At 40.7% G+C, this 22,514-nt stretch overlaps 1 protein-coding gene across 2 annotated transcripts in view; it reads left to right on the top strand.

Moving 5' to 3' along the window:
* Positions 1 to 22,514, top strand: part of adck1 (aarF domain containing kinase 1) — a 33,033-nt gene that overhangs the window by 6,579 nt on the left and 3,940 nt on the right. For both annotated transcript variants that reach the window (XM_017034107.2, XM_017034094.2), the window contains exons 4-9: positions 6,537 to 6,740; positions 12,264 to 12,422; positions 12,925 to 13,083; positions 13,656 to 13,772; positions 16,734 to 16,883; positions 18,393 to 18,590. In XM_017034107.2, coding sequence (XP_016889596.1) covers positions 6,537 to 6,740; positions 12,264 to 12,422; positions 12,925 to 13,083; positions 13,656 to 13,772; positions 16,734 to 16,883; positions 18,393 to 18,590 — 987 coding nt within the window. The remainder of the gene's footprint in view (positions 1 to 6,536; positions 6,741 to 12,263; positions 12,423 to 12,924; positions 13,084 to 13,655; positions 13,773 to 16,733; positions 16,884 to 18,392; positions 18,591 to 22,514) is intronic.

Here is a 22,514-nt window from a genome sequence, read left to right as displayed (position 1 = left end):
TTTTCCACTTCAAATGTGATTGGAGTTTCACATTTATGTCACATATTACATCACATAGGTGAAATACTGGCAGTCTTTTCTGTTTAATTATATTTTGCAGTCGGATTGATCGTAGGCATGGTAACAGACAGGCCGTTACTGGAAAAGAAAACAGACAGAGACAAGGTGTTTAATGATCAATCTGATAAAATATATTTTTTTCTTTTTTGCTAATATTCCCTGGTTTTAATTTTGTTCTCTGTAACATTTTCGAAAAATCTTCAAGCCTAACTAACGTACAGTTTAAAAACGAAAAGTTTTAATGTTTACCTGTTAATGTGCTGCTCTCCTCTTTCAAACTACTATTATCCTGATAATATAAATATATATGTACATATAAGTATGTTGTTACAACATGACACCCATATTTTAAACTGCAGTAAAAGAACCATAAATAAGTATATCAACATTATCTGTGTGTACACCCTGAGGTTTTGGTATTTAAAGTTATTGATGTTATTTGAATTTTGTTGTGATGTTAATAGATAACCAGTTATCAGTCACTGTGATCGTCTGAAGGAGTATTGTTTTTGGGGAGTGGACGTCTTAACACCGCAGTAAGATAAAACCTGCGTTAGAACCTCATTAAAGACCAATCCTTTGATCGATTGATCCAATCAATCAGAATAATTGGATGTAGTCAAGGGAATAGCTTCCACTATTCCTTCAGACAGAACTCACCTTCACTGATGTCACAGTTTTTCCCCCTCATTGATTGGTTCAGATATCTTCCTGAAATTGGTCTTTCTAAAGTCAAGTCCCTGAGGCTTTGAGACTCATTGTTGAGCTCACACTGATGATCCAGGTTGTCCAGGCTCGTCCGTGGATCTTCTGAGTCACTTGAGGCGACTGATTAAAAAACAACGGCAGACAGACTTATAGCGAGACCGACTCACTGGGAACAATGACAGAAATCCTCTTCTTAAAGTCTCTGAGGAGACACCAGGGCTGGCTGACTCTGTCCAACACGTGGACGTACTGGTAGGAAGACTGTGTTGTACTACTGATGCATGACTGCCAGAGCATTACCACCCTTATTCCAGCAACAACATCTGCAGACAGTGACGGCGTACTAGCCACTCTGTAGTAATGGTATATTTGTTTTTGCAGTTTTCAGCTCACAAAATTTAAAACATTAAAGCAGCTGCTTTATATTGCAGGAAGCCATTACTAAAGCATGACAATAAAATGGCAGAGCATGAAATTAACTCTGGTGGTAAAAAAATAATGTACCCACACTCTCCCACCTTCTTCTCACGTCCCTCGGCTCGTCTTTTGTCTCGGCTGTTTCCTACACAGATGTATTGTTGTGTCTTGTTGTGTCTTGCTGCGATGCTTTTTGGCCTGTGTGAAAATAATGATTTTCTTTTCTTAACAAAAGAAGTGAAGCAGCGGTGTTTTTAGGTGCAGATGTTCAACGTATTTTTTGAGGGGATAATTGATTCTGCCAACTTCCCCGGCTTCGCAGCAATAATACTTCCAGACGAGGCCTCTTGAAAACGTAGGCTTAAATCTGCGGAGAAACGCGCACGTGCACACAGTCCCCCGCCCCTCCGCCTTGACAGGCAGCAAGATGAGCCTCAGCAAGCTGAATAACGAGCTAATCATGAGTAGCCCAACAATAAATAGACCTTGTTCATAGTCCACTAATCCCAGTCATTTAGCCGGGGTGTTGCGGCAGAAATCAATTACAGCAGCTGGGCTCCCAGTACACGGCCGTCGAGCTGCACACAACACAGATACACTGACTAACCCATCACACAGTGAAATAATATTTATGTGCTACGTTTTACTGACAGAGATTATTAAAAAAAACAGAAGAGAAAAAACAGTAAGAACAAATATGACAGTATGACATTCCAGCTACTGCTATGTGGATGTTCTGATTTGGGTTAAGTTGATAAAGTGAGTATTAAGAGTTTTTTGTTTTTTATCTCTATATATTACGGGTGAAACAATGCAGTTCTGTATGTACTGTGGTATTGACATCATGGTTTGGTACATTTTTTGTACGAGAAGATATGAATTCACAAAAAAATAATTGAAGGACCATTGTTTCAACACTCAAACTAAGGCTTCTGCTACAAAACATTTAAACAAGGATGTTCCTTTGGCTAGTGTAATTTGAAATCCGTCCAACAGTTGACTGAAGTCTTTACCCAAAACAAAATGGCAGCAATGAACCAAAAATTGATCCATTTTCATTTCTAGGCCGTTATCTTTATCTTTTTCTCTCTGAACACTGATGATCTTAAACATTTTCCACTCTTGTGTTCACTGCCCCTGCTTTTCACCGCGACACACAAACACACACAGAGTACAAAGGAAGAGGAGTGATTCCTAGAAAACAATTTGCCATCTGTGCCTAATGGCATCTGAAGGCTGTCCTCCGACCTGCACCACAGGGAATTGGCCCGAGGACCAGCACTTTAATTACATACATGAAGACAGAGTGAGTTACAGAGAAGGAAAAAAAAACTGTTAAAAACCAAACAGTAAATAATCAGTTTAAAACTGTGTCTTTATATGGACCAGGCTACAGTGTTCGTCCACCTAGACGTTAGAAAGTGAAAACCTGAACATCCATCAGTCTGAATCATCTACAAGCCAACAAGGGGGGGCTGCACGTTTGTGTTCACTTCTGTGACCAGAAATGAAAGGACATTGAAAGTGCTTCTTTTGTGTGACCTTTTTTTTTTTTTTTTTTTTACAAAAGAGCCATAATGAAGTGCAGTCCCCAAAAAACAACACAAACAGAACAAAGTGATTGTAGCACAATCAATGTATGGCAGACAACTGGCAAATGTAAACAAAGGCGTCTTCTGCGTATAGCGCTGTGTAACAAACCTGAACATCCATCAGTCTGAATCATCAACAAGCCTTCACTGAAACACCCGTGATGTGGCGTGTCTTTGTATTCATCCACTCATCAACTAGTTCTCAGACCAAGCAGTTGGTGTACGTAAGAATAATGGAGACTTTTCTCATAAATTTATGGGAGATGGTGACCTAACAATGAAACCCTGTAGGTCGAGGACGTCATAAACCGAGGACCACCTGTATTTACAAACTACAATGTAAGGTCACGCTGTACACCCCCCTTTGCATGAGGGGCTGTTTTTTTAGTAATTGCCCTCATTGAAGGGTTTTGGCTGTTGAGAATTGAGTGTTTTGACGAGCTAAAGTCAGGGCCTGTATCAGATGTATGGTAAACAGTGCCTCTTGTGGTCACTGCAGAAACTGGCATTATTTATGTGGCTGGAAAACAGAACTGTTGTTAGAAATCGATTCTCACAGTCCGACAGTTTCATGTGAGCGTGAATAGTCTGTGTGAGAATGTACTGCAGTGAAAAGGAATCAAGCCAAATGAACACAGCTGCAATTTGAATGTGCCCTTTCCTAACTTCCTCTTTTCCTAACTTCCTCCTTTCCTCTCTCTTCATCCTTGCTATATCATGTCTATCTAGCGTTCTTCCCCTCATCCTCTCACACCCGTCCATCTTAGAAACACTCTCCCTCTAGTCTTCTATTTACCGTCCTTGCCAACTGCATGCAGAGGATGAGTGGAGAGACACCCAGAGGCGTTCTGCACTCCTTCTGAGCTCCTGTGTCTCTGTGATGTACCACAAATTAACCCCCGTGTCTAATTCACTAACGGTCCATTTGATTGGATGCCATGCGTGTGGAGATGGTGGGTGGTGGCCAACATCAGCCTATCCCAGAGCAGAAGTCCCCTCAGGCTATCAGCAAGCAGCATTGCCATGGTGATGTCATCATCAAGCTGTGAGTCTATCTCCATTCGACAAAGCTTACTGATTACAGGGAGTGTGTGTGTGTGTGTGTGTGTGTGTGGGGGGGGGGGTTAGAAAGGACTGAGGAAGAAGGAGAGCGAGGATGAATCAGGTGATTATGCTACGAGCCGTCGCTAACTAATGATGTTTAGTCTGATCAGACCCCTAATCAGCTGCTTTGCACAGTCTGTCAGAAATTAATGTGAAACGACTTCAGGTGTGTGAGCTAATGTTGTGTTTTATTCCTGGTGTGTTTTCATTACATTTACTGTATTGTAGACCAGAACAGGAAACTTTCTGGACACTACTGTCGAGATGGTAATGTGGAGGGAAGAGGATCAGGCGTTTTATCAGAGGAGCGCAGGTTCAAATCCCCACCCTGGCTGGCTGGGGTGTAATGAGCAGACACCAAATTCCGTCACTCCCCTGACACTTCTGAAACCCCCACAGCTCCGCAGGGATGGGTTAAATCCAGAGGACACATTTTGTTCTCTGTAAATGTGTCTTTATATGTCCAACGCCCATAAATCGGATACTACTCCTCATTCTCCTTGTTTTTATTATTAGTTCACAGAAAGTGCTTAAGGCCTGAAATCCTTAATTACCTTTATTTTAAAGATGACCTCGTCAAAGGATTAAAAGCATCTGGGGAATGGTGAAGCACCTCCAGGCCTTTTAATGCAAACAAAGTCAATTCTTTTGTGTCACAGCGATGTGTGAATGGAAGTGGTTGATACAAACGTGTCTGAGGTGAACACTGATGTCGGCTTCACTGTGACCCTGAAAGTGGTAAAGGAAGAACAAGGAAATAAATGATTCAGATGAACGATCAGCCGATACACCGTGACCTTTTGACAAAACAGTCATAATTAATATTCACACCACGAAGCTACTGTTACTGGTTGACACTACAAAAGTTCCAACCAGACTTTTTAACTTTTCATAATGTCAATCTCAGCTTTCAACACCTGATGTCACTATTGAGTAGTATATATATCTACCGCCATTATACTAAACCATATACAGGGGTCTTTGCTTGATGATGTCATTGTTATGTTGCCATCTCTCCTAAGTTTATTCATGTTTCTTTAGCGTTTTGCGCAGGTCAGCGTAGCTGACGGATAACTCTCCATGTGGCGCTGCACGCTGACGACGGCTTTGTTTACAATAGCCAGTAGTACAAACAGAAACACAACATTTTCTAAAATCCTGGGAAGAAGCTAAAACAATTAGTTTCAAAACATTGTTTTTTGCTTCAAAAATCCCCCAAAAAACTTGAGTTCATTTATTTCTTCCTCGTCAATGAATCCACAGACCAGTCACCAGCCAGAGCTTTTGACTTAAACACACAGTGAGTGGTTCTATTGTTCTGTTTAAAATGGATGTGGAGTGTCTCCTAAAGCAGGGAAGGCTCATCTGCTAATCTCTGGTGACTTGTTTCTGTCATTGCTTTGTCATCAGTTACCAGATGACACACATGTCAGAGTGTCCTGTGGGAGTGTGTGTGATGGATTTGTGTGTGTGTGGGGGGGTCTCTGTGTGTGTGTGTGTGCGCCCTGTGGGGTTGCAGAGGTTAAGGGGAGCTAATTTCACGGCTTTTTATTTGCACTGGTCTCAGGGGAGACACTCTCTGTGAGCATTATCACTTCCAGCTGGTTCAAAGAGGACAGACGGGACAGGGCAACAACAAACACACACACCTCAGGCACAGCGCTGCGTGTCCCGTGTGCTCTCGCTTTTGAACCAATTTATGTTGGTAATGCTCATAGAGCATGATCCTTGAAGTAACATGTGACACCAAGGGAGGTGTCTCTGGGACTTGAACATTGACCATGCCCTTGGACGTTCTGTTGTTTTCGTTGCTTCAGGTTTAGTGACACAAATACTTCAATATTTTAGGACAGGGTTTCACAAACTTCTCCACGCCAAGAACCCCCAGTCAGCATTAGCTGCTGTCTGGGGACCCAGGGGCAGTGGTGGCTTAGTGGTCAAGGAAGCAGACTTGGGTCTGGAAGGTTTCGGGTTTGTGTCCACCAGCTGCCTCTGAGCAAGGCACCGTCCCCACACACTGCTCCCTGGGCGCTTAATGCTGCAGAATTCATATTTATCACTAAACCATGGTGCCGTGGCACCTCAGTACCTCAGGTGTACCACGGAAGATAATACTGAGTGGTTCTGAAAATGTATTTATTTACTGCAAATAATGTATCTTTTTTTTTGCTAAAGTGACAGTGAGAAATATTAAATACTCCACTAGGTGGCAGCAGATGCCTATAAAATTAAAAAAAAAGAGCAGCAGAGCTATTGAAGATCTTTTTTGTGTCTTTCTTTAATTCCTGTGAGTATATCAGAGTTGTGTTCAACTAAACCGGCCCAGGTTTCTTCACTCAATAAGTAAATCCTGAGCAAATTGAAAGTAGAAGATTCTAATATTTTGTTAAATAGACATTTTGTGACATTTTCTTTGGAGGAACACCTTGGGAATTTTGTAATTTACAATATTTTGCCGAGGCTCAAAAAGTGTTGGGAATAACTGAGCTGAATTATTGCTCTGATACAAACTTTGTCTTTAAATACATTTCAGTCTTGACTGGTTTATGTTTGAACACCAGGACCAGGGTATGACTGTTTTCAGTGAGTGTTCTGATTGAGTACCAAGCCTTTCTGAAGAAACACTTATCTGTTTAATTCGTCATGTCCCCGCAGGTCCACCAGCGGTCAGCAGAGCGTCTCCTAGATTTGTGCTGTGCCAACCGTGGCACTTTTATCAAGGTTGGTCAGCACCTCGGTGCCTTGGATTACCTACTGCCCAAGGAGTACACGTCTACTCTTAAAGTGCTTCATAGCAGAGCTCCTGAGAGCAGCACGGAAGAAATCCAGCAGGTCCTCAGAGAAGACCTTGGCAAGGAGGTAAGCCAGTGCAGCCTACAGGCTACACATCACTGTTTTATAAAGATTGGTGTGGCCTTACTTGTGGCAAATGTCTAGAAACACTTGGCCATAAAACAAAACAACTGCTAAAACACAAACAACATGAACTTCATGTTTATTATAGAACTTATTATTAAAAAAAGGTGGCAAGAGTGGCACAGTGACAAACAATCAGAAAGTGTAACTACACAAATATATATATATATGTGTGTGTGTGTGTGTTGTACCTGTTTTTCTTGTTCTTGGTGTTGTGAGGTGTAAATATAGTACAGGTGGCTAAGTCTGACATTTTGTCCTTTTTATTTCATAACCAGCCTGGTGCTGCTGTTAATGCCTGTTAGAACAGAGTGTAACTCATGTTCTGAAAGTGGTTGTTATGAAAGGCCTGCGTAAAATGCTGGTTGCAAGGCAATTGTTTTGTTTTTCTTGGACACAGCAGACTGGTCCTACTGTGAGTGACAGTCACATGTTAAGACGAAAAATAAAAGGGAAGGCTACAACGGCTGTTTTTGCTGAAGGTCGGTGTCATTTAGTTTTGTGTTAAATTCTGTAAAATTACAAATGCAGCTGTTTATTTTCAATACATATAAATCTATCTCTCTGTGTAAATCTATGGGGAACATTGTACTATATGAAATGCAAAACTTTTTACTCTTTTATGTTCAAGTGAAAATAATCAAAAATCGAATGTTCACCTTAACAGCGACCTTGTCCTGGTCTCCTGTTGTCTCCAACCTCTTTAGGTTTGTGGCTCCATTTTGACATCCCAAATTTCTGCTGACCTCTGAGGCATCTCAGCTGTCACTTGTGCAGTCATGTGATCGCAGCTGTCAATCAAGATGGACCAGCTCAGATCATTATCATAATTTTTAAAAGAATAATAATTAGTTGAAAAATACTTTATCATTCATTTTTTTATCAATTACTAGACATTTCAAACGACCCCATTTGATTTCTAGGCGACCCGGGGTTTTTTTTAATCCCAAAAAGCATAAAGGAAGTCAGTGGTACGGAGATGTATCAGCGACTGTAAAACAAACTCACTGCACTAAAGCTTTATTCATTTCCCCCATTTCCCATCTAATCTCATTCTATTAATTAAGGTGTATATTCAGTTTGTCGTCTTCCTGTATCTGTGTGGGATCCTGCTGATGAATAGGCCAGCCAACTGAATCGCTCCTCGTCTGCTTTGGAAAGGCAGCAGGAGAAGTAACGCTGATGAGTGCCAGGCAGCTCAGGAGTTTGGAAAGCCTCACTGTTGCTTTTGTCTGACTACACATGCATTTTACCCAACACATGTATCCATTGCAACGTGCTTTGGATCCTATCATCCAAGTAGTGAGGAGATGAAAACAGCCTGTGGTGTAGTTTTCTCCTACATTTGCAGTGACACGTGAACTCTCACTGAGCATGAGTTTGGAAGACTTGCTGCAGCCCTGGCAGTCCTTGTTCCCCAGCAGAGTAAAATGAAAATGCCAACAAGTGGTACACGTTTCTACTTAACGGGATCTGCAATAGAATTAAATGATAACACTTTACTGCTGACAAGAGATCAGAGAGGAAACAAAGGAGCACCATCAACCACTGCTGGTTGACGACACTCTCCTACTGTGATCCTTGGTTTGTCCTGAAAGTGTATTCAATACCGTTGAGCAACATGGACTATTGAAAGAATTGTAATTTAAATAAACCTCAATTATTGTTGGGGTTAATGTATTAAAGCGCTAACACTGTTGTGCCTTACCTTGTTCTGCCCTAATACGTGATATTAAGACGGAACCTTCTTTGTCAGAAACATAAATTATATTGGACAATCAAACACAGGGGATCCTCATCGATGTGCACGTACAGTACATCAGTATTTCTGTCACTCACCTACGCTAACACAGTGGTGACATCATAATCGGAGACATAAAAACATCAGAAGAGTCTGACTGACACCTGTGAGCCAGAATGAAGGACCAAAGGTTCACAAAAAACAGGCATAAATAAATGAGAGAAAATGAATGTTGCACAATCTATTGTAGGTTGTAGGGCAGATGAATGTAAACAAAGACGTCTTCCGTGTATAACGCTGAGTGACAACACATTTTTAAGATTAAACATGTTGTTTATAATACATTTATGGAAGATGGCAACGTAACCACGAAGCACGAACGGTTGAGGATGTCGTAAACCAAGGACCTCCCCGCACACAAATTAAAATGTAATGCTAATATTCATTTTAGAAAACATTCTTATATAATAATAAGTACTTGAGGATAAATGGCACTGTTTGAGAATTTTTAATGTGTGCACTTGTATAGTTTTCTCCAGTCAACAGTTGGTCAGGGACATCAGGGACATCAGGGATCCTTGGGTTCAGTTTCCTCTCATCATCAAAATAATGTCTGTCATTGACTCTCATCTGTGCTGTTATAATTTCTGTCTTTCCATCCAGCTGCTGCTGCTGCTGCTGCTGCTGCTGCTGGTGGTGCTGCTGCTGGTTGACAAAATGGCCACCTTTCTGTGGACAATGATATTTTATCATCCAACTGCGATGCTTCAGGGGCCGCTTTAGTCGTGCCATAACTCATTTCAGGAAACGTGTGCCACTGCTGGTCTCCCCTGTGGGACCGGGGCCCTACGCACACATTAGCATGTTTATTAACTGCACAGCTGACATTAACATAAGCAGTGACTTGGCAGTGGGCTTGAACCTGAGGCTAGAAGCTGGGCACTGTTGACATAACTATATCTAAAAACACTTTGTGTCAAACGGTTCGCCTGTAAATGATAATAGTACAAGGTGTAAATGGTCCAAATATCAGGAGGACAGCTCATGTTATTGCTGCAGCGTATTAAGGTGGAAGTCCCATCTGAAAAAGATTACATGTTTCCTTAACCTATAAAGACAGCCTCTGAATGCACAACCCTCAGGTTGTAATTGTCATAGTGAGACACCAGTGGGTGCAGGCAATTCATTTCATTTGGCAAATTTGCATAATGAATAACTCAGCTGTTCCCACACAGGATACTGTGCCACTTACATCATGTTTTACCTGATGGCATCTTCTAGAGGGCTTGACTTCGCTCTTTTTTTTTTGTTAAGTTGTTGGTTCAACATCATGTTCAAATTAGCTGCTTTTTATGTTATTACTAGATTGGACAACGACAGGACAATTCCCTTCAGCGTCAGTATAATTCAAATTAAAAGATAAGGTTTAAACAAGTGCAGCTCATCGGTGGTACGGGGGTCCTGCACTCTCCTCGGGGGACTCTGGATCCTAGTGGTGACTTAGCTCAAATTTCCGTATTGGCACTTACACACAATATGTAGGATGCCCAGCATGCATCAGAACAACCCCATTGATTGTGGGGTTTTAAGTAGGACTATAGCTGAGAAGCTGTTTGTCAACTGGCAGCTCGTGGGCTGAATCCCGCCCACCAAACAGTCCTATCCAGCCCACAACTGGATTCCAAAATAGTGAGGATAAAAGAGAAAATGTTGTGTGGTGCACACTATTAAAGCAACTGAAACAACAACAACTGAGACTTGAATAACTATCAGTAATCCCCACACGCTATGAAAAGAAAAAAAAATTATTTCATTTCATCTTATTTTTTTTCTATGGTAGATGACGATCTACCTACTCTGCTCCTTTAAGGTAGCCTAATCAGAGAAGAGTAAAGGTTCAGTAAAGTGTTAACGCTAAAGCCAAAACATGTCTCTTGAATAACTGCTACACAAATAAAACAGATTCGATTCGTTTTATGGCATCGACATCCTTTTTTGGAGTGGACGTGTTAGTATCCATGAGCCCTGCAGCCTCAGGCTGCTGTGGAGCTTTCTGAGGCTACAATAAGTATCTTGTAATGACTCCTGGTCTCTGGGGAAGCCTCTTTAACCTTGAGTCCCACACACTAATTAATGTGTGTGTGTTCTGTGCCCATAGAGCTAAGTAGCAGCTGATAAAGTGCCGTCGATGTTTAAAGGGCAAACAAAGAGATGGAGAAACAAAGGAAACCTCATGGAAATGAAGTCAAAAGAACAACAAGAGTAACTAAATATCTCCCTGCCCATCAGAAACCTGACCTTTACCTGCTGTATCACATTTCTTTGAAGAAGTCTTCCCAAAAAATATAAGAGAAATACACAAATGTCTGTTTATGATGGCAATTAGAATAAGGCATATTTTTGGGAATATACCTTATTCTGCAGACTATGAAAAATACCTGTCTGTATTTAATTTACATTAAAAAAAGCTAAAACTGTAGTTGTGGACATCAGTTGAATACCTCTTATACATTTTGGTCTGATATTATATAAACAAAACCCCATCTTTATATTATAATATCACCAGGTTTTGTGTACCTGTTTTACCTTTAAAGCAACGTCCTATGACTTCAACATGGAGCTAATGAAATCTTCTCTTTGGCCCAGCCCTGTTACTAATGTCCAATGTGGCTCATAGAGCTGTTACCAACTACTCACTATAGTGTAATTTAAACCATATTGAACCTTTCAAAATAAAGGAATCATCATGACACCTTTATTTCAACATGATGTGACCACTGTAACTCCCCCTTTATTGATCTGTATTCTAACATATCTCTATGTTATTACAGCAGCCAGATTTCTTACAGGATCATATTACATTGGTTTTTCTTGTTTTTGGTGGACTCTCTCTGCAGTACTTTTTAATCCACACTACCTAAAAATGTGATTGACATATTCCCAGACATGGTCTTCACGTTGTGTCACTTCTGTCTGGTGTCAGCACAGGTATGATTAAACCATTACCAGCCTTTATTTGGTCTTTTGACGTATCAATCTTTGAAACCACCGCCAGCCTCTCTGTCTATCACCAAAATTGCTGTTCTTCGCTGCTTCCTACTATAATTGCATTTAAAGATGAAGCCGAGCTGCAAAAGTGTGGGAAACAAAGAAGAGACATCGGCTCTAATGACTCACCTTTTTCACTTCCATTTATTGGTTAATGTTGTTTACTGTTGTCATGTTTCTGCACTGCTGTTGACAACTTCTTACACAACAACTGTTCTTTTTAAAATTTTACCTACAACTCTGAGAGCTATGTGAGTTGGTGTGTCAAGGACACCAAGTTCAAATTTTTAGTTTTACTTTAAGAACAAATGCTAGCAAATCACCAGGTCTACAGAGACGATGGCATCAGTTTACATGGTCACCGGTTCAGGAGAAGTGGTGAGACAAGTGTTTCTATTTTCCAATTTTTTGAGGCTACATAGCGCCCCCTGGTGGCCCACCTTAAAAACCACTGGGTTGTTTTTGTCCTTATCAAAACCTAATTAGTGAAATAATAATCTCCTCTTGAATATTTAATCTACTGCTCTTGTAAAATCCCAGCAGATCAGATTGATGATTACCCTCCCCCTGCCCTCCCATGCTCCTTTTACTTCAGTTTTTTTTTCAATCTTTATCTATTTCTCATTTATTCTCTTTTCCTGCTCTCTTTTCTCTCCGTCCCTATCTCTGTCTTTCAGCTGTCAGAGTTATTTGTCTCCTTTGAGGACAAGCCTCAGGGTACAGCCTCTTTAGCCCAGGTCCATAAGGCTGTACTTCATGATGGGAGGACAGTGGCCGTCAAGATTCAACACCCTAAAGTCCAGGGACAAAGCTCCAAGGACATAGTTGTGATAGAGGTGAGCGTGTTTCCTACTAAGCTTCTGTAAAAACTGTGACTGACTGTGACTGAGAGGCCTCCGACCCACTGCAGCTAAAGCTTTTTAGCTTTCATTCGAAGTATTTACCGGGTCAATATAGGCCCAGTAGATGGCAGTGTTGACACCCACGACAGTCAGGTCTGCCAGTAAAATCCAAAGAAAAAATGACTGTAGCTGGGTTAGCCTAGCTTAGCCTAGCCTTAGCGGTAACTAATGTCAAATCTCCAAAAAAAATAAATCTCAAAATATAATCTGTTCAACTATATTGGAAAAAATAAATCAAATAATAAAAATAAAATGTCATTAGAAAATCCTGAATTTTTAGTAGAGCTGTTAAATGATTAAAAATATTTAATCTGATAAATCACAGGGTATTTGTGGATTAATCACGACTAACCATGATTGGTTGAGACAAATCAACATTCTGATGTTTCAGATTTAGACATCTATCTTTTTGATTCTGACGATTTTCATTTCAAAGGTACTGGCCAAGGCAGTTCATTGGCTGTTCCCGGACTTTGGCTTCATGTGGTTGGTGGAAGAAGCCAAGAAGAACATGCCTCTGGAGCTGGACTTTCTCAATGAGGGCCACAATGCAGAGAAGGTGGCCAACATGCTGGCTCACCACTCCTTCCTCAAGGTGAAAACACGAAGGATGTGGCATCTCTCTGCTTGGCTTTGTCTTATAAAACAATCTCATGCAGTCCATAGGTATATATTTACTCTAATCCACACAGAGTACGCAAAACAACAGAAGTATTATACTTATTTAGACACACAGAGACCCCCCCCCTCCCTCCACCACCACATCATTATTACCTGTGCTTTTTAAAAAGGCTGAGAATTTTCTGAGCTCAGCTGAATGTAAATTAGCTGTACTTTTTCCTCTGAATGTAAATTAGCTGTACTTATTCCATACTTATTCTCAGCTGAATGTAAATTAGCTGTACTTATTCCTATTTATTCACACACACATATATATACATATATATATATACACATATTCAGTATATATGTATTTAGTACGCTTATATAGTAGCTTGTATTTTTATATATTAATATAGAATAAAAACATAACCCCCAACAATGTATGAAAGAGAAAAAATACTGATCATTCAACAGTTAAATCAAACAAGAAGAAAGTCATTTCCATCAAATGTTGTGGTGAGTGTTTGTGTATGTTTTCAAAAATCTCCCTGTCCCCTACTCAAGGTTCCCAAGATCCACTGGGATCTGTCCACAAAGAGGATTCTGACGATGGAGTTTGTTGAGGGTGGACAGGTCAATGACCTGGACTACATGAAGAACCATGACATCAATGTTAATGAGGTACGGTGTTTTTCTCAGGCTGCGTCCACTGAGACCACACGTATGAACAGAGGCTGCACCAACTAATAGATTATTGATTTAAACCTCACCCTCCCACACACCAGCACACTCACACACACCGACACACACCAGCACACTCATACACCACTCTTTCTCTCTGTATTGCGCAGCCCTTTAAGCTACCCCAGGCATGGGCAAACTATGGCCCGAGGGCCAGATATGGCCCATTTGGCTTTGTAATCCGGCCCACCAAACTCGTCGAAATTATCATTATACTTCTGTCTTTTCTCTGCAATACCTGTGTTTCCCCAATAGGTTAGACTTTATGCATGACTTGTGCATGTCATTTATCTTAGCATCCATCCATCTGCTCCTGACCCCCCCCCCCCGTCCAATTTTAGGATCTGCTAAATGTCACCAGGACACAACAGTGTAAAGATGATGTATTGCTGTAGCAGTGTCAGCGCACATTCCCACACACAGACACTGGGTGGTGCTGATTCTTTGGTGGAGTCTTGATGTACTGCCACTAATACAGAGCATGTCTCTGAGGTACGCAGTTTAAACAAGTGTCAGTCAAAGCACAAAGAAAGAAGTAGCGTGAATGTCCCGATGTGATGGACAGTTCGGTGACAGACAGCCACTGGTTCATTAATTTCATTTTATTTCACCATCCAACTCTAATCCACGTCTAACATCAATGCTGCTGTTTTAACAAAGGAACGGATGAAAAATCCCCACAGCCCAGCCCACCATTGTCAGTGCTCACCTACAATAGTCCCTCGTTCAAACATTTTTCAATCAACCCTACACTAATAAACTCTCTAACGACTCTACAAATCAGTCTTTATAAAAAAAAAAAACAATGTATGCAATATAAACATTGATATTGTTATATTTATAAAAAAAAAAAAAAACAATGTATGGAATATAAACATTTATATTGTTATATTTATAATTTTTTTTTCTGACTGGAAAGTTCAGGTGGTATGCAGGATAAAAATGCCAAACAAAATTATATGTAATACAGTCCAACAAATGTATCCAAAATACATTGGTTAACAAATTAAACTTAGAAAGACTACTGTATTTTCTGGACTATAAGTCGCACTTTAATCCATCCTTTGGCTGGGGTTTGTGACTTATATATTAAAATATATAATTTCACACTGACAGCCGCTAGGGGGCACTGGTGCGACTTATACTGTATACGGAGTGACTTAGAGTCCAGAAAATGTGGTACTGGTTCTGTTGGTACCTTTATAATACACAAAAGCATTACTGTATAACCAAATGTACCGTCTTCTCTATGTAACAGCCTAAGGTGAAAAATCTGAGAACCTGAGGGTTTTTTTTTATTATTATTAAAAGTTCATAAGTCTTTTCAAAAATGCCCTCGAAATGAGAATAAAAAAAGAACAAAAGTTCCTTTGTTGCAAAGACAGAGATTAGAGATTGGTTCTCAAATGAAGTAAGATACAAGCCACAGGATTCATACCTGTGTTTCTTTGCATGTATAAAGTGTAAAATACTTATGTACAATATAATTGTTTTAATGTTATTAATATGTATGTTAGTATGTTATGACTACTGAGGACCTGTGGAAGGTCATGAAATTGCTCGGTATACTACATTTCACAGACAGGTTATAAACGTGTACTGCTCTGGTGTCTAGTTGCTCTAGTTGCTCTAGTTGCTCTAGCTGCTCTAGTTGCTGTTTGGTGTGTCAGAGACAAAGAGAACATAGAAACCCAGCAGAACAGCAGTATATTAGTTCATCTGTCCCTGTTCCTTTTTGCTTTACGGTTTTAAACTGGGGATTGTGTCACAGGGAGTGTGTGTTCTTCACTTTGTCTCCAGTGACAAACTGATGAGCCCTAATTAATGGTCATTAGTGTCTGCTGTGCGTTTGTGAGATAATTCACTGGCTCTCTGGTGTGTGTGTGTGTGTGTGTGTGTTATTTCCTCTCTACTGTTTTACACTGGTTTACAGACCATGTCAGCAGCTCTGCCTTTTACCTCCAACAGAACTGACCATGACTTTCTTTAAAGGACGACAGGATCAGCTGTAAAAACGATCCAAACTGACAGGATGTGTGGATGATGTGATCAACAAGTTTCTTTAAATGATGCTCAATGATTTCCTGTGTAAATGTGATCCTTTAGAAATGATCAGATTGAACAGGTTTTGGTGCTAAAATGTATTTTGTCTCATGTTTTTTTAAAGCCCACATTGGTTTAGAGTAGGGGTCTCAGACTCAGATGAGGTGACGTCACTGCTGCCACCGTCATTTCATTAAAATACAAAAAAGATATTTTAGAAAAAGTTATTTTTTTAACAACATTGCAAAACTGAAATATTATTGAGATTTAATCACAGGCCAGATGTGGAGAATTAGAGGCTCGACAAGGGCCCCAGGCCAGGAGTTTGAAACCCCTGATAGAGAGCGTAACTTTCTAAAATGTATAAATATATATATATATGCACACACACACACACACACACATGTATATGTATATATATATATAATAAATAATAAGTAAATAATAGAAAATATATTTAATATTTTGTTAAAATATATTTATTTTAATAGAATAAGATACATATTTTTAATAACAAATACACACACCTCAAATACACACACCTCAAGAAAAAATAAATATGATAATACATTGAATAATAATCACGAAAAAATAAATATGATAATACATTGAAGATAGAGAATAATAATCACATTAAAAAAAGATTAAAAAACAAATGTACAAAATTCAGAAATAAATAAAACAATCAATCGAATAGAAAAAAAATGCAAATTGTTTTATTTATTTTTATAGAAATCAAACAAAACCAAATGCATGTTGAAAATGACTGGGATTTCCTCATTTTTGACATTGTTTCTTTTTGTATCAACATTTCCTTCTTTTTTGAATGTTTTTTCTTTTCCATTGTTTACACAATAGATCTCTGAAAGTCTGGGCAAGATGTACAGTGAGATGATCTTCGTCCATGGCTTCGTTCACTGTGATCCACATCCGGGCAACGTGTTGGTCAGAAAGTGTCCCCGGAGCAGGAGGACAGAAATCTTCCTGCTGGATCACGGCCTGTACCAGGTGAGAGATCTGCAGTCTGCCCAGCCATAGGAAACATCATTTGTTCTAACTGCAGCCAGTGTTTCATGCTGCCGCTGGAGGCCTTGAGAATATAGTTGGCAAACAAACAGCCCAAAACCAGCTAGGAACTATGGACAACACACACACACACACACACACACACTGTGAGAGACAGAGACACATTTTCATTAGTGCTACAGCAGGATAAAAGCTTTTTGATAAACAGCTCATCTGATGTTGTTTTTACCAAAGTGCAGGGGCTGCTCTGTTTGGGCTGCTCCACCTCAGCCTTATTATTAAGGCCCATACTGTATGTGCACTTCTGCTGTGTAGATGAACACACTTGGTCCCAGAACACCCACGTTCTGCATGGTCTTGATGATTGCTCTCTGCTATATTCACGGTGTTAAATTAAACATATGCCTTGGTCTCACACACACACACACACACACACACACACACCTGCACATGAGCACCATTTTAAGAATGATGATTTATTCAAACTGCACCTTTAAACTCCTGACAGTCAGGCCTAAAGACTGTACAGTAGAATAAAAGCAGGTGAGGTGATGCCTACAGTAGCCTTGACTGTACTGTGTACTGTATGTAGCAGGGTTTTGGAGGAAGTATATGGAGGGGTTTTACTCCTAAGTACTTCAAACCTCTGCTGTAATTTGGATTTAAATCAATCGTACACATACTCACACAGTCGTCACCTCCAGGTTTATTACCTCCAGAACATTCAACATTTTTCTCCACCAGGTTATTGAAATAGGAATGACCAACAACATGTTTGGTGGATCACTGCTCTAACATTACAGCAGGGCTTCTTTTTTGGTCGTTTTCTACAAATTACATTTCAAATGTATTGAACTAACATCAATACGTCAAATTACACACACAGTTCAAAAAGAGCAAATAAAAGTGCAGTTGTGCCATCATCACAGGAACCTTGAAAATGGCCTCCTTTTTGTTGTGGCCCAACTGTTCCCTGTCTCTGTTCCCCACCAGTGGGGCCCGCCCCTCACTTTGAGAAGCACTGCAGTACAGTGTCCCTAAAAGCATCATAAACATTTCTGAATCTGAATCGTAGTAGAGACAATGATTATTCTTGGTTTTAAATGTTGAACTGAGAGCAGAACCGTCTAAATACTGTGAGGTCAAATAATAGAGTTGATAAAGACGTTTGTCTGGAGTGCAGTTAGCTGTAGAATCCATTTTGTATGGAAACGGTGGTCCTCACATCCTGCTCAGTGTTTTCTGGTATTTTACATGACCTAAATCAGGGGTCACCAACTTTAATTGTCGGGCCAGACATTTTGTAGACCGACACTGAAATAAATATAAAAAACCCAGTCGCTGGACACATTGAACAGTTTAGTGGGCAAGATATGACCCGTGAGCCGCCAGTTGAACACATTGAACAGTTTAGTGGGCAAGATTTGACCCGTGATCACTGCCCTAAATGTGTGTACCAACTCTGTGGCTTTGTGGTGTCGTACCCTCCAGAACCTGCAGCCAGATTTCAGGCTGGACTACTGTCGACTTTGGAACGCTCTCATCAGCAGGGACATGGCCAAGGTGGAGCGGTACAGTCGCAAACTGGGAGCAGGAGATTTGTACCCGCTGTTTGCCTGCGTACTCACTGCCCGCTCCTGGACTGCAGTGAACGCTGGCATCAGTGCCGTGCCCGTCACACTCTCTGAGGTACCTGTCACACACACACACACACACACACACAGTGGGTTTGACAACGACCATTTCCTCCATTTGTGTAACACTTTGCTATACGCTATGAAATGTATTGCAGTAGTGTGTGTAGTTTGTACAGAACATAAATGAACCTTCATGTGTAAAAGTGTAAAAAAAACTTAATTTTAACATTGCCAATAACTGTGGGATTTAATGGATACACGGCCTGACCTCATCACACTGTAGTGACCCCAGTATTAATTACTGTCACTAGTTTTCAGTGATACTGTACCGCTAGGCTACTGCTAGCATAAGGTTGCCCAGAAACTTAACAGTGATCTGAATTTGGTTGGTAAAAATTTTCATCAGCATAAAAATCCACCAGATTAAACAACCTCCTCTTAGGGGTTCCACAGTGCCATCTGTCCCCAAGCCTGGCTCTGTTTATACCTCACTTATCCAACATTTTGAAGCTGGCCAAACAACTCCACAAGGGTGCGCTGCTGACTTTGACAGTTACCTCCCCCGACTGTGCTGTTTAGTTTTGGCAAATGTAGGCAGATGCCTGCGTGTGGCTAAAAATAACATTTTCAATTTAAGTAAATGGATGTAGTGGATTTGGCCGGAATACAAATCCTAGCATCTGATCTGATTCCACTTCCTCGTTATGTGTCCATACTGCTGATCAACAGCGTACTAAAAAAAAAAACGTAAAAAGACAACGGGAATAATCACTAAAATATTAGTTGCTAAAGTTTATGCTAATGCTAACCAGTAAAAATGTAAACGATTTTACAGGTAATCTTTTAATGACGTATTTCCTTACTTGACTTTTCTTTTGATGTTGTGATGAGCAGGAGGAAAACTGGGAATTTGATTTTATAAGTATCTAAGTATAAATATTACTACAGTAGTTGTACCATTAAACCACAACAGAAAAACTTTACCCCTGTTGAGTATCTTAATTCTTTGTCTGTATAGTGACACAGTACATGAGTGAGGGAGAGGGAGAGGGAGGGTGAGAGAGGGAGAGAGAGAGAGGGAGAGGGAGAGAGAGTCACTGACTTTGCTCCAGTTTTTTTCTCCCTCATTTTCTGTTGTTAGCGATTTTTCACCTGTGGCATTGAATCGTACTAATGTTTGACTCCTTCTGTCGACTGTTAGCGATTTTTCACCTGTGGCATTGGATCGTACTAATGTTTGACTCCTTCTGTGGACCAACAGTAGGTGACTACAGTAGGTGACAACAGTAGGTGAAAACAGTAGGTGACTACAGTAGGTGACTACAGTAGGTGACAACAGTAGGTGAAAACAGTAGGTGACTACAGTAGGTGACTACAGTAGGTGACAACAGTAGGTGAAAACAGACTTTGCACAACATGTTTTAAAAACAGAGACACTAAACTTTGCACAACATGTTTTAAAAACAGTGACACTATCTCAGCAGCAGCAGCAGCAGCAGCAGCAGCAGCAGCAGCAGCCCACAGGAGGCTGGAGGATTGATATTGGTTTAAGCAGATACTCCAGGTTGCAGTACCAGTACTGGACACAAAGAAGTTGTATCCAGCCAGGTTTGTGGCCTGACAGCAGACTGGGAGAGGGAGGAAAGTACAGGAGAAATTAGGTTAAACAAAAAGCTTAAATTGTGCATTTACTATGTCCTGAGTGATGTATTATCATAAAATATACCACTTTCTTTCTCTCTTCCACTTAAGGCTTTTCCATCAGTGCTGTCTCTCTGTCTCCCCCACTCTGTCCTCCTGTCTTACACACAGACCCACAGCAGACGGAGCCCTCTCCAGTGCCCTGTGTCTAAACACACTTGTTGAGTGCGATTGCGGTTGAAAAGCATTCTGGGATGTTGTGTGTAGCCCCCGTCCTCTTTGTCCCCCTGCCGATCACTCCCGTCCTTTCTCCGTCACTTCAATATATTGCTTCTTTTCATCACGTCCTCTCAATCCACTTAATGCATGGATCATTTTTAACTCTTGCTTTTAACGACTAAGGAGGCATTCCATTAGTGTTAATGCAGTCATGTGCAGCAGACGTTGAGTGCTTTTAAAGCTCTGGCCTGTTTTTTTTCTGCCTTTCTTCCATACGCAGGCATAGTGGTTTTTAATTTGTGTTTCTCCAAAAAGTTATTGGTCCAAAATTAATGTTCAATTAATTAATTTTTTCAGGGACGGAAAGTGAAGCAAAAAAACAAACAAACAAACAACAAAATGCTGGGATGGATGGATGTGAGAACTGAACTACATCCAGATAAAAGACATGTAAAACATTTGTTAAATGGTGTCGTCAGGTTTACAGCATTTACAGCTTCACACACACATGTTTATACGGGGGCCTCGACTTCTGTTCTGTTTCTATGGCACGATGTAACTTGATTGTCGTAAAAACGTAAAGGCAGATGCCTTTCCTACGCTCACACAGTGGTGACATCATAGTCCAGAACGTAAAAACATCAGGAGAGTCTGACTGACACCTGGGAGTCAGAACGAAGGGCAAAAAGTTACCAAAAAAAAACAACACAAACGAAGGAAAGTGAACGTAGCACAATCCAATATATGAATATATATATATATTCATAATATATATATATATGAATGTAAACAAAGTCGTCTACCACGTAAATATATATATATATGAATGTAAAGAAAGTCGTCTACCACGTGTAGCGCTGCATGGCGATGTATTCGTTCGCTCTGGCCACCGATCTCACAAAGGAACGGAAATGTGCGAAGTGTGTTTTAACATCGTACAGAACTGCTGTCCTGACAAGTACCAGCTGAAGAAAATGCTCTTTTTCATGCAGTTTTTTTTCTAACCTTATTACTGAGCACAGAGTGATAAGTGCATTTTGCAGAATAATTTTCCACGCTGACCTTCTTACGTGATTGTTAAACTAACAACAGCCTGGAGACTGGGAGACTGACGACTTCTCCTGCACAACAGTCTTCTGTTAACCAAAAATAACAATTTGGTGCAACTTAAAGTAATGTGATTTCCCCCCTGAACCCAATTTGTGCGATATGAAAATTGCTTGTTTGTTGCTATGTTTTTAAGTCATGTTTCTCCTGTTAGCTTGTTACCGTCATAAATTGCTTTTAAAGTTCTGTATTTTTCCCAGACAGTTGTTGTCTAAACTGCTTCTTTGATACAGCAGAAAACCAAACAGCAGTAAATGTGAGGTTGGGGTCTTCTGCTAGACTTAATGGCACCTGACGTCATTTTAATAATGCCTGTCCGTAGTGCACTGCAATTTCGGTAACTTTCAGTTGGCAGCGTTTGATGGAGCCTGTATTATACTGTATTAGAGACACCAGTGTCCGAGTTCACTGAGTGCAGCTGCATTTCCTTCTCAAAATGGCTGTTGCAGCAGATCTTCCAGTAGATGCTGGTCTTCCTGCTCCTCTCCGCCCATGTCTGCCTACTCCTCTGATGTCTGCTGAGTAAAACCCTTCTTTGCCACCCCCCCTGTGGAGAGAAAAAAAAAAAAAAAAAAGACCGGCACGGATGCCACCTCCCCACCCAGCCCCAGCCCCAGCCCCGTCCCCCGTCCCCCTTCCCTCCCCCCTTCCTCCGACTGCATTTGCATTGCCTTTTGCGCAGCCTATTATCGCATCACTCGCAATACAATATGTCCTTATTGAAGCTTTCAGATGCAAATGAAAGCACTGTCGCCTTCTCTGTATCCTACTGACAGCTGTGACGCCTGCTAACCAACCTCCCATAATTGCTGCTAATTGTTATTCCCTGAGCAGGACTCGGCAGAGCACTTCAGAACAGCCCCCTGTTATTTGGACAGGAGGGGGTAGGAACGGGAGTTTATGAAGAAATATTATGTTGTGTGTTCACGTCTTGGCGTCTCCGCAGCAGCAGCAGCTTTAAATGCACAGAAAGTCAGAGGTGCGGAGGTGCACGCTGTACGCAGACACA

The sequence above is a fragment of the Cynoglossus semilaevis genome, chromosome 1, assembly GCF_000523025.1.
Source record: "Cynoglossus semilaevis isolate Cse_v1.0 chromosome 1, Cse_v1.0, whole genome shotgun sequence".
NCBI lineage: Eukaryota > Metazoa > Chordata > Actinopteri > Pleuronectiformes > Cynoglossidae > Cynoglossus > Cynoglossus semilaevis.
Note: the sequence above shows the minus strand (reverse complement) of the source record. Positions and strands in the feature narration are given on the sequence as shown.